The sequence below is a fragment of the Hyperolius riggenbachi genome, chromosome 1 (genome assembly GCF_040937935.1).
Source record: "Hyperolius riggenbachi isolate aHypRig1 chromosome 1, aHypRig1.pri, whole genome shotgun sequence".
Lineage (NCBI taxonomy): Eukaryota > Metazoa > Chordata > Amphibia > Anura > Hyperoliidae > Hyperolius > Hyperolius riggenbachi.
This window is the reverse complement of record NC_090646.1, coordinates 594,945,865-594,967,659: the sequence shown is the minus strand read 5'-3', so window position 1 is coordinate 594,967,659 and position 21,795 is coordinate 594,945,865. Positions and strand designations below refer to the sequence as shown.

The 21,795-nt window shown below is 44.6% G+C and overlaps 1 protein-coding gene across 1 annotated transcript in view; it reads left to right on the top strand.

The window, feature by feature from the left end:
• LOC137558650 (granzyme A-like) overlaps window positions 1-19,276 on the top strand; it is a 33,581-nt gene extending 14,305 nt beyond the window's left edge. Inside the window, exons 3-5 of the mRNA XM_068271758.1 lie at window positions 1,086-1,227; window positions 13,648-13,911; window positions 18,973-19,276. Of these exons, the coding sequence (XP_068127859.1) occupies window positions 1,086-1,227; window positions 13,648-13,911; window positions 18,973-19,134 (568 nt within the window). The 3' untranslated portion in view covers window positions 19,135-19,276. The remainder of the gene's footprint in view (window positions 1-1,085; window positions 1,228-13,647; window positions 13,912-18,972) is intronic.
• Window positions 19,277-21,795: the final 2,519 nt, after the last annotated feature.

Sequence of the window (21,795 nt, the reverse complement as noted above, 5' to 3'; positions counted from 1 at the left end):
CGCTGAAAAAGCGACAGCTTCTCTCGGAAGCTGTGCTTTTTCTGGCTGTCTCCTTCCCGATGCGTCACTCTAAGCGCGTGCTACGCTTAGAGTGACGTCATGTAAACAAACTCATGGCCGCCATCTTGTGGCCAAAAAGTAATACTACACCTGAAAAAAAAAAAGAATTAACACACATTTACATTATAAATCTATTGTTTACCCCCCACCCTCCCAAAAGTACCCAAATAAAATGTTTACTATAAAAAAAAAAACCATTACAATAAAAAAAAAAAAAAACATATAAATATTTACTTAAGGGTCTAAACTTTTTAAATATCAATGTAAAGATGAAATATTTCTATATTTTTTTTATTTTAAACTTGTAAATAGTGATAGATGCAAAATGGAAAAAATGCACCTTTATTTCCAAATAAAATATTGTCACCATACATTGTGATAGGGACATAATTTTAACGGTGTAATAACCGGGACATATGGGAAAATACAATACGTGAGTTTTAATTATGGAGGCATGTATTATTTTAAAACTATAATGGCTGAAAACTGAGAAATAATGCATTTTTCCATTTTTTCTTATTCTTCCTGTTAAAATGCATTTACAGTAAAGTGGCTCTTAGCAAAATGTACCCCCCAAAGAAAGCCTAATTGGTGGCGGAAAAAACAAGATATAGATCAGTGCATTGTGATAAGTAGTGATAAAGTTATAGGCTAATGAATGGGAGGTGAACATTTATCACGTGAAAACGACGGAACCTGAATGGGTTAAACTAGGAAGGACTGATTCTTTTCAACCAAACTATTATGTCAAGGCTTTTAGAAGCCTACTATTAAATGATTCACATTCAGTCAAAACCAGCTAAAATGACTAGTAATTTCTGTGCAGTCGTACAACCTGTGCAATATCCAACAGGCATACATTTGCTAGTCCTTTAGAAATGAATATTGTGAAAATAAGCTATTTTATTCATGAACAAATTTCATTTAAGTTATATACAGTAAAGTACAACTGATTATTACAGAATGTTGTTTTACATCTGGACAGCTCTTTTAAAGGCATTTATTTACATTAATTTATTTTTAAGTGACCGTTTCACAGAAATCAAATTGGGGCTCCACTCGCTGAGCAGAGAAGACCAATATGTACAGGATTTCACAGTCAAAAGGTGGCTTAGATACCCCTACTATGATCAAGACACGCTTGATCATGACCTCCAGCTCGTGCAGGTATGTACATTTAATGGACAACTATCGCGGAAATAGTAGGCAGTTAAAATCTGACAGAACCGACAGGTTTTGGGACAGTCCATCTCCTCTTTGGGGCTTCTCAGAGTTTTCTTTGTTTTCAACAGCATTTCCTGAACAGCAGTTTAACTGCCAAAACAGTACGATACCAGCCAGCCTCCCTACTCATTTGAAGACTATGTTGTCAGTTAGACTTTGCAACTGCTGTTCAGGAAATGCTTTTGAAAACAAAGAAAACCCTGGGAATCCCCCTTGAGGAGATGGACTGGCCCTAAACCTGTTGGTTCTGACAGATTTTAACTGCCTACTTTTTTCGTGATAGTGGTCCTGTAAAATATTCTTTCAGCTATCTTGTTAATAACAGAAAAAGAAAACTAAAATTATTCAGTGGGTTTAGAAGTGTGTTGTTTGGGTAAAAGATTCAGGACTTGTGCCCTTAATCCATTGTCCCTGTGCCACATTTGTCATTTCCTATTGTGTCCATCACAGTGCCCCGGAAGGTGAGTGCACGTGCAGCTTTCCAGTCTCCATGGTGCCGCAGACACCTTATTGGCTGGCAGCATCACCATGGTGGGCGCAGAGCAGTGCAGTAGCCACATAGGATCCTTCTCTCTCCTTCCCCATCCTCTTCATGTCTCTAGATCAGATAAGTCAAGCCCCCTGATAATAAAGATCTGGGCACTGCGGGTCAGGCAGCATTGCTATTTTCTGTCCACAGTGCTTATCTTGGTGGGAGGCGGGCTTGAAGACAGGGTTTTCTGTGACTGCTTGTAGGTCTGCCCCTGCATGCATGCAGCTATGAACGTGTGGATTAAACCAGGACTTCCACCAGCTAGCCTGCCATGAGAACAGAAGCAGTCAGCCATTTTGCAAGCCTTTACAAGTCATTAGTACAGCAGATATACCCCTTCCTGCAAGCCAGTCAGCCTGCCAGTTAGCCATCAGAAGCCCCCCAGTTAGAGTGTTAGCTAGCCAGTAGAAATCCCCCACCCAGCCTGCCTGCAAGCCAAGTCACACAGCTAAGCAATGAGCCAGACAGCCAACTAGTGCAGCATAGCTAACATAACGAGGGCTTCATTAATCTGACGGGCACTCCACTGAACCCACCCTGAGCCCCGGCAGGTCCAGTGGCTTCAAAGGACGAGATTCCTGCACTTTGATGGGCTCAATAGGCTGATTGAACTGACAGTCAACCTATTGGGCCAATCAAAGGGCAGGACTCTTGGTCAGGGCAGGTTTAGTGAAGCACCCATTAAGTTCATAGAGTGCTCGTTAAAGTAATGGATCGCTCGTTATGTTAGCAGCGCACACTATGCTGCACTACTGCAGCATACCATGCACTGAAGAGTTTTATCTCGTGCTGCTGTCATTAAGCTGCGCAGCTTTAGCAGTGCAGCTTAACCCTTTGGGGACCGCTGGTAGTAAATCCTACACTGCACTTATAGCTATCTATGCCTGATGCAGTGTAGAATTTATGCTAGGTACACACCATACAATTTTCTGTTAGATTCTTCTGTTAGATTTACCTACAACATGGAAAAAAGCTATTTGGCAGGTAGATCTAAGAGGAAATCTAACAGAAAATTGTATGGTGTGTACCTAGCATCCTGCTTGTAGCTCTCCTGACACAATCATGTGCTCCCGAGAGGGGAGATTAAGCTTTCAAATGACAGCTGAGCTGACATCTCCCATCAGTGATCAGGAACCATCGCGATTGGCTCCTGATCACATGATCATTACGATCGCCGGCGGATCGTAGTGACCACTATTAAAGCAGCGGCGGTGGGGCGGGGGAAGAAGAGGATCCATTCACCTTCCTGACGTTCCCCCGCTCGCTCTGACTTAAGCGTCAGGTCCCGGCTTGATGAAGTCATCAGGTCTCGACCCAGAACTGAGAGTCAGTACAAGCAGGGTTGCCGGCCAGAGCGGATGGGGGCTAGAGCTGCTCATCACAGGACCCAGGAAAGTGAGTAAAGGCTGTTGGTTACACTGGGGACACCTGGCTACATGGGGGGACACCAAGCCTTGCTATCTACACCTGGGATCTGGCTGCCTGACCCCCCCAAACGCGCCCCCCGCATGTAAAATGGCCTGGTCCTTAAGGGGGTGTAGGTATCCAGTCCCAAAATGGTTAATGAATTAACCCCAATGTTTTCTGCATTTCTTATGTGATGTAATGTTTGCTTATGCGTTTTTTATGTGGTGCAATGTCTGCAGCATTTTATGTGTGGTGTAATGTTTGCAGCTTTTTTGTGCGATACAATGTTTTCTGCATTTTATATACTATATACTTACATACCGGGCCGGCCAGGGGCGGCACCCGCCCGTCCGTGGGTGCGGGGAGCCGGCCCGCTGAGCTGGAGGGGTAGCTGGCAGGACGGGGGTATTGGGCCAGCGGCGGGAAGGGGGGTCGGACCCCCCCTCCCTTGCCTGGGTCCCCCGTCCTCCGCTCCCCTCCAGCCTAAATAGAAGCAGCCGTATGTGTAAGAGGCACGGGCGGGGAGACACTCACCTCCTCCTCGCTCCAGCGTGCGCTCCACTGACATCACTTCCTGCAGGACGCTGCAGGAAGTGACGTCAGTGGAGCGCACGCTGGGAAGAGGTGAGTGTCCTCCCCGCCCGTGCCTCTTACACATACGGCTGCTTCTATTTAGGCTGGAGGGGAGCGGAGGACGGGGGACCCAGGCGAGGGAGGGGGGGGGTCCGACCCCCCTCCCCGCCGCTGGCCCAATACCCCCGTCCTGCCAGCTACCCCTCCAGCTCGGCGGCCCCCCAGAGCGGCCCCCCCCAGGGGGGGGGGGGAGGGGCGGCGGTGACAATTTTTTAAAAATTTTCCTCAGGCGGCAAAAAGTCTAGGGCCGGCCCTGCTTACATAGTTATTTAGGTTGAAGTAAAGAAATGCATCTATCGAGTTACAGATATCTTTATATAAGGTTCAACACTAGCCTTCCCTTTCACATATCCCAGTTGATCCAGAGGAAGGTGAAAATCCCTTCCAAGGCCTGGTCCAATTAGCCCCAAAAGGAGAAAAAAAACTCCTTCCCGACTCCAGATGGCAATCACATAAAAACCCTTGATCAGCACCACCAAGAATTATCCCATAATTCTAGCCATGGAGTCCTTTCAATGCAAGGAAAGCATCTAAGCCGCCATCCCCCCTCCCCCCAATGCAGATATAAAATGTGCCATAACTACTTCCTGTGACAATACATTCCACATTTTAAACATTCTTACTGTAAGGAACCCTTTCCTAAATAAATTACTAAAACTTTTACCTCCATGCACAGATCACGTACCCTAGTCCTTTTGCACAAGCCTAGGGACAAAAAGCTCACCTGCCAAGCATTTCTATTACCCTCTGATATATTTATGAATGTTAATCAGATCTCCTCTTTTCTCCAGACTAAACAAGCCCAGTTTATCTAATCTTTCCTCATAAGTGAGACCTTCCATCCCTATAATTAATTTTGCAGCTTGTCTCTGCACCTGCTCTAAAACAGCAATGTTCCACCTGTAATGGGTTGCCCAGAAATCCATATTCCATATTCCAGATGCAGACTTACTAGAGAGCTAAACAGGGGCAATATTATGCTAGCATCTCAAGTTTTTATTTCCCTTTTAATGCAACACAAAAGTTTATTTGCTTTCACCGCAGCTGCTTGGCATTAACCTATTTTGGTTCCTGGACGTAGTTTCTACGTCCAGGAACCATGCGCGCTGCGGCGCGCTCCCGTCGCCGATCGTGCGCGTGCACGCGCACTCCCGGCCGCGGATTCGGTAGCCAAGGAATCAATGTATCGGGCTATGGAGCCCGATCACGGATTCCTCTCCCCCGCTGAAAAAGCGACAGCTTCTCTCGGAAGCTGTGCTTTTTCTGGCCGTCTCCTTCCCGATGCGTCACTCTAAGCGCGTGCTACGCTTAGAGTGACGTCATGTAAACAAACTCATGGCCGCCATCTTGTGGCCAAAAAGTAATACTACACCTGAAAAAAAAAAAAGAAAGAATTAACACACATTTACATTATAAATCTATGGTTTACCTCCCACCCTCCCAAAAGTGCCCAAATAAAATGTTTAGTACAACAACAAAAAAAACCATTACAATTAAAAAAAAAACAACATGTAAATATTTACCTAAGGGTCTAAACTTTTTAAATATCAATGTAAAGATGAAATATTTCTATATTTTTTTTATTTTAAACTTGTTAATAGTGATAGATGCAAAATGGAAAAAATGCACCTTTATTTCCAAATAAAATATTGTCGCCATACATTGTGATAGGGACATAATTTTAACGGTGTAATAACCGGGACATATGGGCATATACAATTCGTGAGTTTTAATTATGGAGGCATGTATTATTTTAAAACTATAATGGCTGAAAACTGAGAAATAATTAATTTTTCCATTTTTTTCTTATTCTTCCTGTTAAAATGCGTTTACAGCAAAGTGGCTCTTAGCAAAATGTACCCCCCAAAGAAAGCCTAATTGGTGGCGGAAAAAACAAGATATAGATCAGTGCATTGTGATAAGTAGTGATAAAGTTATAGGCTAATGAATGGGAGGTGAACATTTCTCTCGTGAAAACCACGGAACCTGAATGGGTTAAAGAGAAACTCCGACCAAAAATTGAACTTTATCCCAATCAGTAGCTGATACCCCCTTTTACATGAGAAATCTATTCCTTTTCACAAACAGACCATCAGGGGGTGCTGTATGACTGATATTGTGGTGAAACCCCTCCCACAAGAAACTCTGAGTACCGAGGTACTTCTGGCAGTTTCCGGTCTGTGAACCCTGTTACATTGTGGGACATAGCTGTTTAAAGCAGTTACCAACTGCCAAAACAGCAAGCAGCAGCTACATCACTTGCCAGCAGTAAAAATGTCACCATGTAATAAATGTGAGAATATAAATCAGGGATTTAAAATATTTTACAATGGGCAAACACTGATTAAATCACTTATACATAATTATTGTAAAAATGAAGCACTTTTTTATTACATTATTTTCACTGGAGTTCCTCTTTAAGTATGATTACTTAACTTTTGTCATCAAGTACTCTTATGTCCCTCTCCAAGTGTTATGGCCCCACCTATATGTTATTTTGTATGGTGCTAGACCTTTGGTACAGCCAAAATGCATGACTTTAACATTGAATTTCATCTGCCATTAATTTGCCCATATAGCCATCCTATCCAGATCCTTCTGCAATGCTTTTATCTTAGCTGTAGGGATAGTGTGGTTCCTGCATGATTGATCAAGATGAATGAATTTGCATGAGAATTTGCATGCAAGTGTGCAGAGGGCTTACTCATTTTTCCAACCTTTGCACTAGACTGTTGTGGGGAACAGTATTTAACGCCTTTGCAAAGTCCAAGTATATCACATCTACAGCATTCCTGATATCCAAAATAGTATTCATTATCTCATAAAAGCTGAGCGTGTTAATCAAACAAGCCCTTTATGCCCTTCTTGAACAATGGAAAAGCCTTGCCTGTATGCCAGTCTATTGGAACTATCGAACTTGAAAGAGAGTCACAAAAAATAAGATAAAGGGGTTTATAGATATAGCATCTCTAGATTATAAGCTCGTAAGGGCAGGGACCTTCTCCTAGTGTTTCTTATATTGCTGTAATTTACCATATGATCATGTACTACTATACAGTATTTTTGAACCATAAGACTCACTCTTTTTCCCCCAAAAGTGGAGAAAAAAGTCACTGCATCCTATAGTCCAAATGCAGGGAGTTCCTGACTTGTGAACGCCTGCCAATACAAACCTCCAACCCACCGCAATGTTGTGGACTCGCTGTACTGTGCCCATGCAGAGGAAGACACAGGGGGACAAACGAAGGACACACGGGACACAAAGGTGCATAGAGGAGGACACAAAGGGGCATAGAGGAGGACACAAGGAGGACAGAGGAAGACACAGGGAGACACAAGAGATACAAGGGGGCATGAGGTACAAAGGGGCATAATCCACAAGATACCAGTTCACCATGGATGCACCAGGTTTAGTATATATTTTTTCCCCTAGTTGTTGTCCTCTAAAGCTAGGTGTGTCTTATAGTCAGGAGCGTCTTATAGTCCGAAAAATACGGCAACTACACATTAACTATGTATGTATTTGTACTTGTACTACTGATTGTCATGACTGTACAGTATCTTGAACTTCTACATGTGTTCCCCAATATTTGTTTTGTACTATGTACAGCGATACGGAAGATGTTGGCGCTTTAGTGATAAAAAATAATAATAATAACAATAATAATAATAATCCTATATAATAAAACCCCTGTGCCTGTGCATCCTCCTGTGTCCCTGTGTCCGTGCATTTGGGCAAGCGTGCATGCATGGCACGCAGGCGGACGTTGAACAACTCAGGACGACGGGGCAGAGGGCGGCCATGTGCGTGCACTCGGCAGTGTGCGTGTGTTTCAGCATGCACACCATGGCCATGCACGCTGACTGTTCTGAGATGCGAATGTTGTGGTGGCGGTGGTGGACAGTGAGGGACTTAGTGAAAGGGGAGGTCCTCCTATTTCTGTCTTCAGAGCAGCTGCTACGTTCTCCGCTCCATCCCCCACCGGAGACGTGGACCCAGAACTGCTGACACATCAAGGACCCAAAACAGGCTGTCTACAGCACTGCCTGACTGCTCCATGTCACCATGGCAACCAAGGTCACTATAGAAAGCAAGGCTGAGGGACAGAGCGGCCACTATAGAGACCAGAGCCACCAACAACAGGAAAACGCCGCTCAGTGGAGGGTGAGCTGCTGACTGTGCATGCGTTGCAGCATGAGGACTTGTGCGCATGTGTGTAGGTGTGAGTGTGCTTTGCGGCTATGTGCGATCTTGAGCGCTGACTGTGCTGGCATTGCAGTATGCATGTGCGCACGTGTCGGGTGTGCATGCATGCACGTGGCAGCCGTGCAATCGTTTGAGCATTGACTGTGCGGGCATAGCATTGTGCATGAGTGTGCATGTTGGGGGCGTATGCATGCGTGCATTTTGCGGCCGTGTTTGAGCTTGAGTGCTGACCTGTGGGCTTTGCAGCGTGTGGCTGTTTGCGCAAGTGTTGGGTGTGTACACGTGCGTGTGCACTTGAGCATTGACCATGCAGCTGTTGCATCATGCCGGTGTGTGCACGCATGATGGGTGTGTACACATGCGACTTAGGCCCATTTCCTTTGAGTTACACTGTTGCATTACAGTTGGCTCTACCCACATCCTGTCATAGACATGTCCATTATTTGCTGCATGCAGCTACCTTTGTCCTTGGTGCACCAGGGGGCCCCAGATATTTCAGGATACATGTAAAGCCTCTGGTTTAGATGCTTACCTCACCCATACTCTTCAATTGCTTTCCTGAGGCTGGCAATTTTTGGAGTGAGAAAAGATATATTAATTTGCCTGAGGAATCTTAAAGCTGGCATGAAGGTAACACAGATATCAGGGAGAACAATTTCAGGGCTGCTCACATAATCTTCTGCTTCCACATCAGGAAAATCGTCTGATAAGAATTAGATCTACATGGTGACTAGTATGTAGTTGTTGGCATAAGTTCTTTGGTGCTCCATACCATTTAATGGAGTGACTGAGGTCCTGCATTAAAACCTGACAGCTCTAGCAGGAGACTGCACTCAGGGTTTGATCACAGTGCAGACAGGTGGTTAATCGTGGCAATTAACTGATGCAGGTTTGTCTTGGAAGTGCCAAATTGCCTGCTATTCCCCATTCCCCTTTCCCCCACCAAGATTAAGCAAGGTGTGGTGTTCATTCATCTGGCCTGTAGATGGCACTGGTATTCTTGTTTAATGCATAAGTGTCAGGAACCATGCAAAACCTTCTCCTGCTTGCTGGTGATAGTATTTGCATGGACTGCCAGGACTTTCATTCTGTCACCAGCAGAGGGCTCTGTGGACATTGAGCAGCCCTGATTTTCTGATATTCAGCAGATGCATCCTGTTTATCACATGGACTATTTAAGGACTGCCTCCTGCTCCAGCCAATGCCAGAACTTTGTGCTTCCAGGCCTGACCTTCTGGATATCCTGGTTCCTGTTCCTTGTCCTGAACCTTGTATTTGTTTCCCTGTTGCCAAACCCTGTTTGTTCTGTCTGAGACCTTGCTTTGGCCTTATCCTTGGTACTGTACTGTATCTGATTACCGGTTACCGACCATGCTTTCCTGTTAATTCTGATATTAAAGGAATTCTATCGATACCAAAGTGTTCTAAAATGACAATGTACAAATAATGTCTAAGTAACTGTGTAAACATTTTCCTACTTTTCATGTTAAATATCAGAGGCAAAAGCTGTAATTTATTGAGGGTAGGATTTAGTTATATTGGGACAAATCAATTGCAGAAGGGGTGTCTGCTTCAATGCACAGCCAGAGTTGCATATCAGACTACAGAAAGCAAATATCAAACATATCAAATTCTGAAAGCAAAAACAATATGAAAAAGCTGTGACAATTAGTTACATTTCCTCTGCTCTCTTCAGACACTTCAGTCAGAAACAGAGCTCCCAACAGCTGCAGCTCCTGTGTCCTGTCTCTCTCTGTTACACACAGAGCTACACATAGGGCTTGATTCACAAAGCGGTGATAACCCAGTTAAAGACTTTAGGCGTGATAACCATTTTTATCATGCCTAAACTCAGTTTAGGCATGATAAGTTTAGGCATGATAAGTTTAGGCATGATAAGTTTAGGTGTGATAAGTTTAGGCATGCTAAGTGTAGATAAGTTTATTACGCGCGCAAAGTCCCGCACGCAAAGCAGCGCCATTAAACTCTATGCAAAGTGCACCAGACTTTGCTAGCGCATAACTTTTGATCAGCTGTGCACTGCGGTGCTAACCCAGTTGGTGCTTAAACTTATCACGCCTAAAAACTTATCACACCTAAACTTATCATGCCTAAACTTATCACACCTAAACTTATCACACCTAAACTTATGATGCCTAAACAGAGTTTAGGCGTGATAAAGGGCTTTTCACCACGGTGATAACTGTTAGCACCGCTTTGTGAATCAGGCCCATAGAGTTAACTGATCAAGTGTGAGGGGAATTTCCCCTCTCCTCATGGCTCAGTCAGCCGTCAGTTTTGGCATCAGTAAACTTTGAATGTATTTTGCTAACAGTAAACAAAGAAGTTGCTACTAAAATGTATACACCAGTACTTAGCAGCACTTCCCAAACAATTCCTGTGTCAATTGAAAAAAATATGTGAATCGATAGTATTCCTTTAAGCCTGATCCTTTTGCTACTGTATTTGATTGTATATATTTGTATGTTGTTTATGTCTGTATATATTATTGTGTACTTAGATTTATAGATAGTCAGGGTGTTGTATATACAGTGGTGTGAAAAACTATTTGCCCCCTTCCTGATTTCTTATTCTTTTGCATGTTTGTCACACTTAAATGTTTCTGCTCATCAAAAACCGTTAACTATTAGTCAAAGATAACATAATTGAACACAAAATGCAGTTTTAAATGATGGTTTTTATTATTTAGTAAGAAAAAAAACCTCAAAACCTACATGGAGCTGTGTGAAAAAGAAATTGCCCCCTGAACCTAATAACTGGTTGGGCCACCCTTAGCAGCAATAATTGCAATCAAGCGTTTGCGATAACTTGCGACAAGTCTTTTACAGCGCTCTGGAGGAATTTTGGCCCACTCATCTTTGCAGAATTGTTGTAATTCAGCTTTATTTGAGGGTTTTCTAGCATGAACCGCCTTTTTAAGTTCATGCCACAACATCTCAATAGGATTCAGGTCAGGACTTTGACTAGGCCACTCCAAAGTCTTCATTTTGTTTTTCTTCAGCCATTCAGAGGTGGATTTGCTGGTGTGTTTTGGGTCATTGTCCTGCTGCAGCACCCAAGATCGCGTCAGCGTGAGTTGACAAACAGATGGCTGGACATTCTCCTTCAGGATTTTTTGGTAGACAGTAGAATTCATGGTTTCATCTATCACAGCATGCCTTCCAGGTCCTGAAGCAGCAAAACAACCCCAGACCATCACACTACCACCACCATATTTTACTGTTGGTATGATGTTCTTTTGCTGAAATGCTGTGTTACTTCTACGCCAGATGTAACGGGACACGCACCTTCCAAAAACTTAAACTTTTTGTCTGGTCGGTCCATAAGGTATTTTCCCAAAAGTCTTGGCAATCATTGAGATGTTTTTTTAAGCAAAATTGAAACGAGCCTTGATGTTCTTTTTGCTTAAAAGTGGTTTACACCTTGGATATCTGCCATGCAGGCCGTTTTTGCCCAGTCTCTTTCTTATGGTGGAGTCGTGAACACTGACCTTAATTGAGGCAAGTGAGGCCTGCAGTTCTTTAGATGTTGTCCTGGGGTCTTTTGTGGCCTCTCGGATGAGTTTTTTCTCTGCGCTCTTGGGGTAATATTGGTCAGCCGGCCACTCCTGGGAAGGTTCATCACTGTTCCATGTTTTTGCCATTTGTGGATTATGGCCCTCACTGTGGTTCGCTGGAGTCCCAAAGCTTTAGAAATGGCTTTATAACCTTTACCAGACTGATAGATCTCAATTACAGTACTTTTGTTCTCATTTGTTCCTGAATTTCTTTGGATCTTGGCATGATGTCTAGCTTTTGAGGTGCTTTTGGTCTACTTCTCTGTGTCAGATAGCTCCTATTTAAGTGATTTCTTGATTGAAACAGGTGTGTCAGTAATCGGGCCTGGGGGTGACTACAGAAATTGAACTCAGGTGTGATAAACCACAGTTAAGTTATTTTTTAACAAGGGGGGCAATTTCTTTTTCACACAGGGCCATGTAGATTTGGAGTTTTTTTTTCTCACTAAATAATAAAAACCATCATTTAAAACTGCATTTTGTGTTCAATTATGTTATCTTTGACTAATAGTTAACGGTTTTTGATGAGCAGAAACATTTAAGTGTGACAAACATGCAAAAGAATAAGAAATCAGGAAGGGGGCAAATAGTTTTTCACACCGCTGTATTTGCCACTGTTTTCCTGTGTTGTCTGTATATAGCGTGCTGTGGATATGGTTGCATTTTATTTGCATTTCACGTTTGTATGCATGCTTGCATTATATTGCATGGCAACACAATCTTATTTTCTGGTCTTAGTGTCTGTATTACAGTAAACTGTGGTCAAACCCTTTTTCTCCATTCAGGTTTGTGACAATAAGATTATTTATACTGTTGTGGCTCATTAGTTCCTGTTCTGCCTGGCTAGGAACATGGGTAGAAGACACTGTTTATGTAGGGAGTTCCTTTTAATCAGCAAAAGGGGAAGATGGTGAAGAACTGGTACAAGAGCTCCTAGAGAGTATAAGGGGAGATTGGGGGTGGGGGTGCTTTGAGTTTGGAGGGGGGTGGAAGAAGAAGGCAAAACTTTCCCCTATCTAGGAGGAGGCAAACTTGCCCAAACATGGGAATAACTATAGCCCCATGACTCCTGTGACCACCTAAGGGAGCCATTACTCTCTCTCCTCTTAATGCAAGCAGCACAGCGTGCACATACTTATGCCGCTGCGGTTCCACTCCCTCCTCTTTACTCTGTGATGCATCAGCGTCAGCGTGCACCAGCATTCCACTGTGTCCCCAATGTCACGTGATATAGGAGCCTTGGAGGAATGCTGGTGGACACTGCCGCACTGCATAGGGAAGAGGAGGAAGCAGAGTGAAGGCAATGCAAGTGCATGCACACTGCGCTTCTCTCATTAACCCCCTTGGCGGTATGATTCTTTCCAGATTTTAGGGACTAAAAGCGGTACAAATTTTTTGCATCCTTTAAGACTCTAAAACCTGAAAATAATCCTGCTGCTAGGGAGTTCTGCAGCAGCCCAGCACTCACTCACCTTCCTGGGATCCAGCGCTGCAGTTTTCCCTCCATCCTCCGGGTGGAGCTATAACCCTATAGTGAGATTGCCGGCTGTCGTGTGAGATCATGACCACAAACGGCGATCTCACCAGGGGGAAGCAGAGCCTCAGAGGAGAGGAAGAAGAATGGCGGCCCCCGGGAGATGAATGATAAATGCCCGCTCTGCGCATTTCTCTGCATAGACCTCCGGCAGCTCGAGTTCAGCTCAGGTTTACTGCTCCTGGCACGTTTTTCCTACCCCGAGCTGTACTCGAGATTACTGCTAAGGTGGTTAAGGAGGGATTGGGAATCACAGATACACGCCACACAGCGTGTGTGGTGTAAGTTTCTTTTAGCATGGGGCCCCACAATGTTTTTGAACGCACCCTACTTATGCCCCTGGCCCCAACCCCAACCTGCGGGCTTTCAAACACTAATAAATTGCATTGCACTGACCTAGACTGATAATTCAGAATGATTTTTCTTGTTGCCTGAGACAAGCCCTTAAAATTTCAAAACTTGTTTTTTTTCAGCTCAGTGGTAGCGCAAAGTTTACTGCAGCTGTGAAGCCTCTGGACTTGCCAACAATATTCAGTGATGTGGATCCTGATACTATTTGTGCAACAGCAGGATGGGGCAAAACCAATAATAATGATACCCGCCTATCAGACAAGCTAATGGAAGTCTATTTGCCAGCAATAAGTAGACTGAAATGTGCCCAAATGTGGCCTCCTAATGTTATTACTGATAATATGATGTGCACTCTATTTGCCCAAGGAGGAAAAGATACTTGCAATGTAAGTATACAATACATATCAGTTTCTATTCACATTTGCCTAAAACAATGCAGTATCATGTTAGATTGAGGTATGGAGCATGGAGCAGATCTGCCAATATGAAACAAATGTTGATTCAGGTAATACATTAAACAGTTAAACCGCCAAGAGGTGAGGCGTTCAATGTTAAAAGCAGTGGATGATCATGCACACCCCTGTGCATGCATGCCATTGTGCCGATTCTTGCAAGGGACCATGTGGTCCCTGAACCAATCGGTGCTGTTTTCACTTCAATAATCAGTATTTCAATTGTCAGAGTTCTCTGAACTCCCCCGGTACCCCCTCTTGAAAATAATAGTGATGCCGCAGCAGATCGTACTTTTGATACATTTTTGCCTCGGATTGATCAAAATTATGATCGATGTGGGTGGTTGATAATCACCAGATTTGATCATAGTGAAATAATTTGTCAGTAAAAATGAATGCATGTATTGACAGCTATAGGCTAGGGTTACTAATAACAAGATTGGGGTGATTATAAGGGGGGGGGGTGGAAACAAGGTAGAGAGTGACAAGGAACATTTATATTGTGCTTTTCTCCAGGCGGACTCAAAGTGCTAAGGCTCGCTCAGTAGGCAATAGCAGTTTTAGGGAGTCTTGCCCAAGGTCTCCTACTGAATAGGTGCTAGTTTACTGAGAAGGAAGAGCAGAGAGTTGCTGAGATTTGCACCCAGGTTGCCTGTGCCAAAGGCAGAGCTCTTAACCATTACACTATCCAGAGATGGGGAGAAAAGCACTTTTATTTAGCTTTCCTTTGATAAGAAGACAGCCAGCACTAGGGGAAGGGGGGAAAGGAAGGTTAATGAGGGAGTACAGAAGAGTGGAGAGATACTGAGAATAGCCTGAGATGGAGCAGAGAGCTTATCTGTATTGCAGCCACATCACACAGAGGTGACTTGCCTGTAATGTGACTCCTGTCCCTGCCAATCTCTCACACAAGTCTGCAGCAGCCCTTCTGGAGTCTAGGGACTGTCAAACTTTCCAACCTGTGTAAGGGCTCAAACCCACTAGTAGCGTTTTCTAAGCACTAGTGATTTAAAAAAGTTCTTGCTAATGCAATGCCATGGGGGATTTTTATAAAATCACATTGCTCAAGTGGGATCACACCCATAGCATTACATTAGCAAGAGCTTTTTAAGTCACAAAGCGCTCAGAAAAGCGATCCTAGTGGGTTCCAGGCCTAATGCCTTATCTAGCTGCCCACATGCAGTCTTAACGATGGTTAGAGACCAGCCAGAGTTTTTTTCAATGGACCCTGCAGGAGGCAAGCCTTTGTTCTGCATCATGCTGTGTACATTTACCAGACAGCTCAGCTTTTAATTGCTAATTGTACTTTTATTTCCCTCAGCCAGCCTAGTGCTTTACATTGCCTAATAAAAGAATCAGAATGCACCAGGCACTGTACCGACCCTAAATTATTAAATGTGAGGCAGCCTGGAGAAAATCTCACTTTTCCAGTCATTGTGTTTCTTTTGGTTCATGTATTAGCATAATCATAAACCCCCCAAAAAGGCAAATACTGCAACAATAACCTTAAACTCTAAAATGCAGCTATTATGACTATCAACTAATAAATGCAGTGGTCATTACCCCACAAAAAAAATAAATAAAAAAAAACATTATGCCCCATATGAAATGCAGTAAACATTACATTACTTGTGAAATGCAGAAAGCATTACACCCCATATGAAATGCAACAAACATTACTCCCCAAATGAAATGCAGCAAACGTCATGCTACATAAGAACATGCAGTACACATTGGGCTTGATTCACAAAGCGGTGCTTAGTCTTAGCGCTGCTTTGAATAGCCACTTTGTGCCCCATAAGTAGCTTTGCGGGCACTAATAGCCCGCAACGCTATTTTGCGCACAGGACCCCACACAGTGCGCGCAGTGCGGCAGCCTAAGTTTAGTGCGCGATGCGACGATAAAGTCACACCCGCTGCCCTTTAACCAGTGCACCCGGTGTGACGAAAACGGTGCATCGGGTGGCCGCCGCTTTGGTGCCACCCGATGCGCCGTTTTCGTTGCACCGGGTGCGCCGGTTAAAGGGCAGCGAGTGCGACGTTATCGTTGCATCGTGCACTAAACTTAGGCTGCCGCGCTGCACGCACTGTGTGGGGTCCTATGGGCGCAAACCACCTAACACTGTGGTTTGTGCCCACTATCTATTTGGGCTCACTAGCCGGCTTAGCGCCGGTTAGTGAATCAAGCCCATTATGTCTCATATGAATTGCAGCATATGTATAGAAAGATATAGATGGAGCAGCTACTGATGTCTGTTGACAATATTGTAGACACTTACAACCACAAACACTGGTTCACATGACAGTTGGGGGCCCTGGACTCACCCACAGGCCGGGATCCCGAAACCACCATGTGATACTGTAATGAATAGCGGAGATGCCGCCGCGTGGGCAACCGGCATGGTGGCTAATAGCTATCTCCGTGTTCCAGCCAGTGGCTTCTGCCGCGCAGCAACATGCGGCTGGTTCGCCTGGTCCTTCCAGTGCACACAGATTGAGAGCTAAGCGTGCGCCAGGCGACAGGACCTTTATGCTGGCAGAAGGGGAGTCAGCTGATCATGCTGATCAGCTGACTCTAGCTATGCTCCGGATTGGCTGAGTGACTGGGGTGGCGCTGTGGAGCACTCTGGGTATATATAGGACTTGCCTGTCAGTTGCAAATTGTCTGCTGTTGTGAATGCTTACGTGTGAGCACTCAGACCCCAGTCAGATCTTACAGTGTGTTAGAACCAGCCGGAGCTGGGAATTCACACTTAGTCAGATTCCGTTGATAGCCTTAAAGTATTACTGTTTATTTGTTAGACTAGTTCCCAGGTGTTGAAACCAAGGACTTCACACCTAGATTAGGATTGCTATAGTTATTTGTTACCTGTTATGATCTTTGGCTTTCCTGACCTCTCTCCTGCTTGCTGATTCGGTACCTCCGCCTATCTGATACCTGTTGCCGACCTTGCCTGTACCCGGATACCGAATCAGTCTTCCGTCTCTGTACCTTATCTGTCCGTGTGTTGCCGACTTTGCTTGTCTGACCTTTCTGGCTGTCACCTAACCCTTGGGTGGTCAGCCTTACTGTACTATCCGTTACACTTGCTCTTCAGGTGTGCATCAGCTGCAAGCACAGGCTTATGGTCACCTGCTCCTCAGGGAATCATTTTGCAGCTCAGCCAGTGGTCTCTACCTCTTAGGAGTCCACTGGCTGCAGTACAGTCTGATTCCCTGCTCCTCAGGGAATCCTTGGCTGCAGTACAGTCTGATTCCCTGCTCCTCAGGGAGTCCCGGGCTGCAGTCCGATCATATCTCTCATTACACCAGTTATCACTTTTGCAGGGAGAAAACTTCTCTGATTACTGTTGCACCAAACACAATATCACGTTGGGTGTCCTGTGCCTAGCTATACTAGTATTATTGGTGATTCTGCAGATCACCACATAATCAGGTATAGCATCTGTATTATTGGTGATACTGCACCAATAATCAGAAAAATCTGTGTTGCTGACACCAATCGTTACAGATACCTAGAGGGAGATACAGGTGAGCTCTGGAACTCTCACCACCAGGGGAATTACCCCCACTGCCTCTAAACTGAATGCTGACTGCAAAACACAGGAAAAGCAAATGCACATTCCCTGCTCTAGCAATTTCCTACCTTTATTTGGTCAGCAGGTGCTTGTCAGCCAATCAAGTGTACAGTTATACACCCTTTGCCTGCCATACCAAATCTAGCAGGAACTGCATAAATTAGGCAACATTCAGGTGGGAGGCTTTGGTCGGACGTAATCATGCAGGCAATGTTCCCACAAGGGTCCCCTCCCTAACCACTCACCTATCAACCGCATCATGGAAGCTGCAAAAAAGAAATTTAAAACCACAAACACTGGTTCACATGACAGTCGGGGGACTACTTTTTTCCTTTTTATTGATTTAGGTATACTTTAATGACCACTGTAACAGTGTTCATTATTAGGGACTAGTGACCTAAGCCTGTTTAAAAACGGGCTTTAGGTCTGTCGCCGCGTGCATGCACCCACCCACTGCGCACACACACCCATCCCGCCAGCTGTGAGCACACACAAGCCCGCTCGCTCTGCCTGCCTCCTGGCCCCTGCATCCTGCCCCAACGGCTGTGTCAGTGCAGGACATGCGCAGTAGCGCAAAAGCACTGACACACGGACATGGGACGCAGGGACACTTGTACTTTATTAGGTAGGATGAGCGAAATCTAGTTTGGCAAGATTCAAAATTGGACCACCCAATCCCTACGTCTGGGCTACAGAAGAAGGGGTTAACTCGCCTGTGTTGTGGACTCTGACCTGCGTGTTGCATGCCCCATTCCATATTTCTGATACTTCCGTCTTCATAGATGGAAGCCGTAATTATGGAGCCCTCCGTACTTTTACCTCAGAAGTATGGAATGTGGCATGCAACACACAGGTCAGAGGCTGGGATACAGGTGAGTTAAACCTCTCTGCCGTAGCCCAGACTTAGGGATCGAGTGGTCCAGTTTTGGATGTTGACAATCGACGACAAGCTGTGCACAAGCGCAGTAGCGGGCAGCAATATTTACAATCTGTGCTCCTGCGCAGGTGCAGTACTAGCTTTACGATTGGCTCAGGCGGAAATGGCTGTGCCCGATCGGGTCTACTCTACTGCGCTGGCATGAGTCTCCTGCACCTGCGCAGTAGGGCGGACTCGATCAGGCTCTGGTATTTCCGGCAGAGCCCGGCTGGAAAGCTGATCCTGCGCAGGAGCGGAGATGGTAAATAATGACACACATGGAGTTCTGTGGGTTGCCAGCGCTGCATCCCTGGGGTAAAGAGGATGGGAGAAGCCTTATTAGGATCCAGAGGCTTCCCCCTCCCAAGGTAAGTACCCTCCAGGGGCAGTTTTTTTTTTTAATTACAAATTTCCTTTAAATAATCAAGTGCAAACAAACGTTTGGCCAGTCATAGTAACAATCATCAATAATATAGATTTGATTTCTGTTTTTTGCCTTAGGGGGACTCTGGAGGACCTTTGATATGCCAGGGAGAGATGCGAGGTATAATATCTTTTGGTCCTGACATATGTGGAGATCCTCACCGACCAGCAGTTTATACTTTCCTCACTAAAGCTCATGTCATCTGGATTAAAGAAGAAATAACGAAGGAAACAGAATGAGCAGTTTTTGCCAACTGTTTGATTTTCATTGCTTAATTGCTGCCAGCAATAAAATGTAATCAGTTTCATATGAAGAGGAGGAGGAAACACAGTTAGAATGCAGTAATAATTCAAAGAAATAAATAAATACACTGAATGAAGACCTCCTATTTGATGACAATAAGTCTTTTTTCTCCACCATCTATTTTTGGTAGGAGGAAAAAATGGCGCCAGTGGACCAAAAGGTCATCGCCATAGACTCTAATGCAATTATCGTTAATACAGCGACAAAGCAGAAAAAAGGGCGCCTGAAAAATATCGTTAACAACATTAGAACATTACAGTTTTTTAAGTATGTTATCGTTTTAGAAGCTTGCAACATTATAGCTTTTGTCATATTATTTTGTTTGTATGTACAGATTTTACATTATCAAATATATCGTTTCTATGTGTGAAAGGGTGTTTCTGCAAAGGGAGTGGTTACGGTTAGGCACCACCTGGGCAGCGGTTAGTTTTAGGCAACACCAGGGGGGGGGGGTGTTAGGGTTAGGCACCAACAGGGGGTGAGGGTGGTTACGGTTATGCACCACTGGGGGGTTAGGGTTAGGCACCACCAGGGGAGTGTTTAGTTTTAGGTACCACCAGGGGAGGGTTCTGTGTGAGAGTAGGGTTGGGTTAAGCTGTACTGTTTAATTACGTAACGATATTTAACGTTGATATCTGTTCAACATTATCTCATTTTGTTATCCACCTGCGCCATTTCATTATCCAACCGGGGCCCTTTTTTTCTGGTGCCCTTTTTTCATGCATGCCTATTTTTAATTCAGCTGTTATTTTGTGCCTTGCTTTTACTTACATATTGTACAAAGAGATAAAGTATTTTATTCATTTTAGTTGCCTTGTGCCTGTGCTTGTTCTTTTTTTTGTTACAGAAAAATAACTTAATCATTCAGAAAGCAAGAGATCTATGAGGCCAAGCCAGTATTCTATTGATGAACAGTAAGGGGAAGGCGGGCATCTTTAACAAGCGGACCCCCGTATGCCACCATAAACCCCCATGGTGTCTATGGCCCCCACCGCCTCTTGGGTGGAGGAGGTGGGAAGAGCCCCTTGTTCATGAATTGGACAAGTGCTCTGGGTGAGAGGGTTGGCTGCTTCTCTCTTCCAGGGCATCCCTATACCATGGACCATGCGGGCTGCTATAGCTCAGGGTGCGGAGCCCCACAGGGTCCAGCCTCCACACTATTTCAGCCTGCATGGGTGACAAGGGGTTAAGGAGGCTCGATCGAGGGGACCCCACATTGTCCATTTTCATGAAATGTATATACAAAACTCAGAACTTGGAATGAAGTACTGTGTACCACAACAACATGTCATTTTACCCAGTTTAAAAAACATTTTTCCTATAAAGCTTTAAAATCGATTTTCTCAAAATCACTATCTGCATGGAATTTGTACGTTCTCCCTGTGTCTGTGTGGGTTTCCCCCAGGTCCTCTGGTTTCCCCCCACGTCCCAAAAACATGCAGATAAGTTAATTGGCTTCCCCCTATATTGGCCCTAGACTATGATACCTACACTACATGATACATGCATAGACATATGACTCTGGTAGAGATTAGATTGTGAGCTCCTCTGAGGGACAGTTAGGTCATGGGAACACATTTGATCACAAATTTTACAATTCCACATCTGAGGTTCCCTACAGGCTTGTTTCTGTTTAACCAAGTTTGACTATTTGAGGATATATACTCACTGTTCACTAGGTAATTAGCGAGAGTTGGAGCTTTCCTGAAAGTAATTCTTGGGGGAGCTGTAAAGCAAGATCCTAAGGCAGTGTCTTTTGCTATTAAAGACCACTTCTCATACATAACTTTTATGATTTGTTCTGCCATAGTTGTATAATCAAAAAAGAAATTATGTCTATCCCTGTCTACACAACAATGAATTTAGGGCATTCGAATTTGCCTGCTCAGGCGAATACATGGTGGATTCGATCCCCCCCCCCCTATACATCGTCATTGAGCTAAACTTTGACCCCTTACCACACAGTCAGCAGACACATGGCAGCCAACCAGCTAGCACCCCCTCCTAGACCGCCCACCCCCTATAAAGACACCAGGCATCTTGGACTCATTCTGTGGCATCAAAGTTAGTTAAAGCAGGGAGAGAGCTTCTGGAGTAGGGAAAGCGTTAGCTAGGTCTCTATTCTGTGTCACTACTGCCTTGCTAGCTGTTTATACAGTGTCCTCAGCAAGCAAAAAGAGTCCTTTTTCAGGACTGGTACTGGCATAAGTTGTGTTTGTATAGTGTCCTGGCTCCTCCAGCGTTCTCCTGAGTTAGCATTAAAGGGCTCTTCTCAGGGTTGCTATATTTACACATAGGTTGTGTTTATACAGACTTCTGACTCCTGATTGAGCACCAAAGGGCCTAGGTTGTAGTGTCCTGACTGAACACCCAGTGCATCAAGTGTGCAGTGTGTGTCTATTGAGCTGCATATCACACACGGGCGCTCAGCACCCCTAGTGACTCCATGTATAGAATACATCGCAAGATCATAAGTGCTTTTCTAGTTCTATTTTGATTGTGTCATATCACAGACTTCTGCGTCCAGTCACTGTCTAGCGTATATTAAGGTGCATGTTTCACAGTCAGCTACGCGCACACTCCTAGTGACTCTGTGT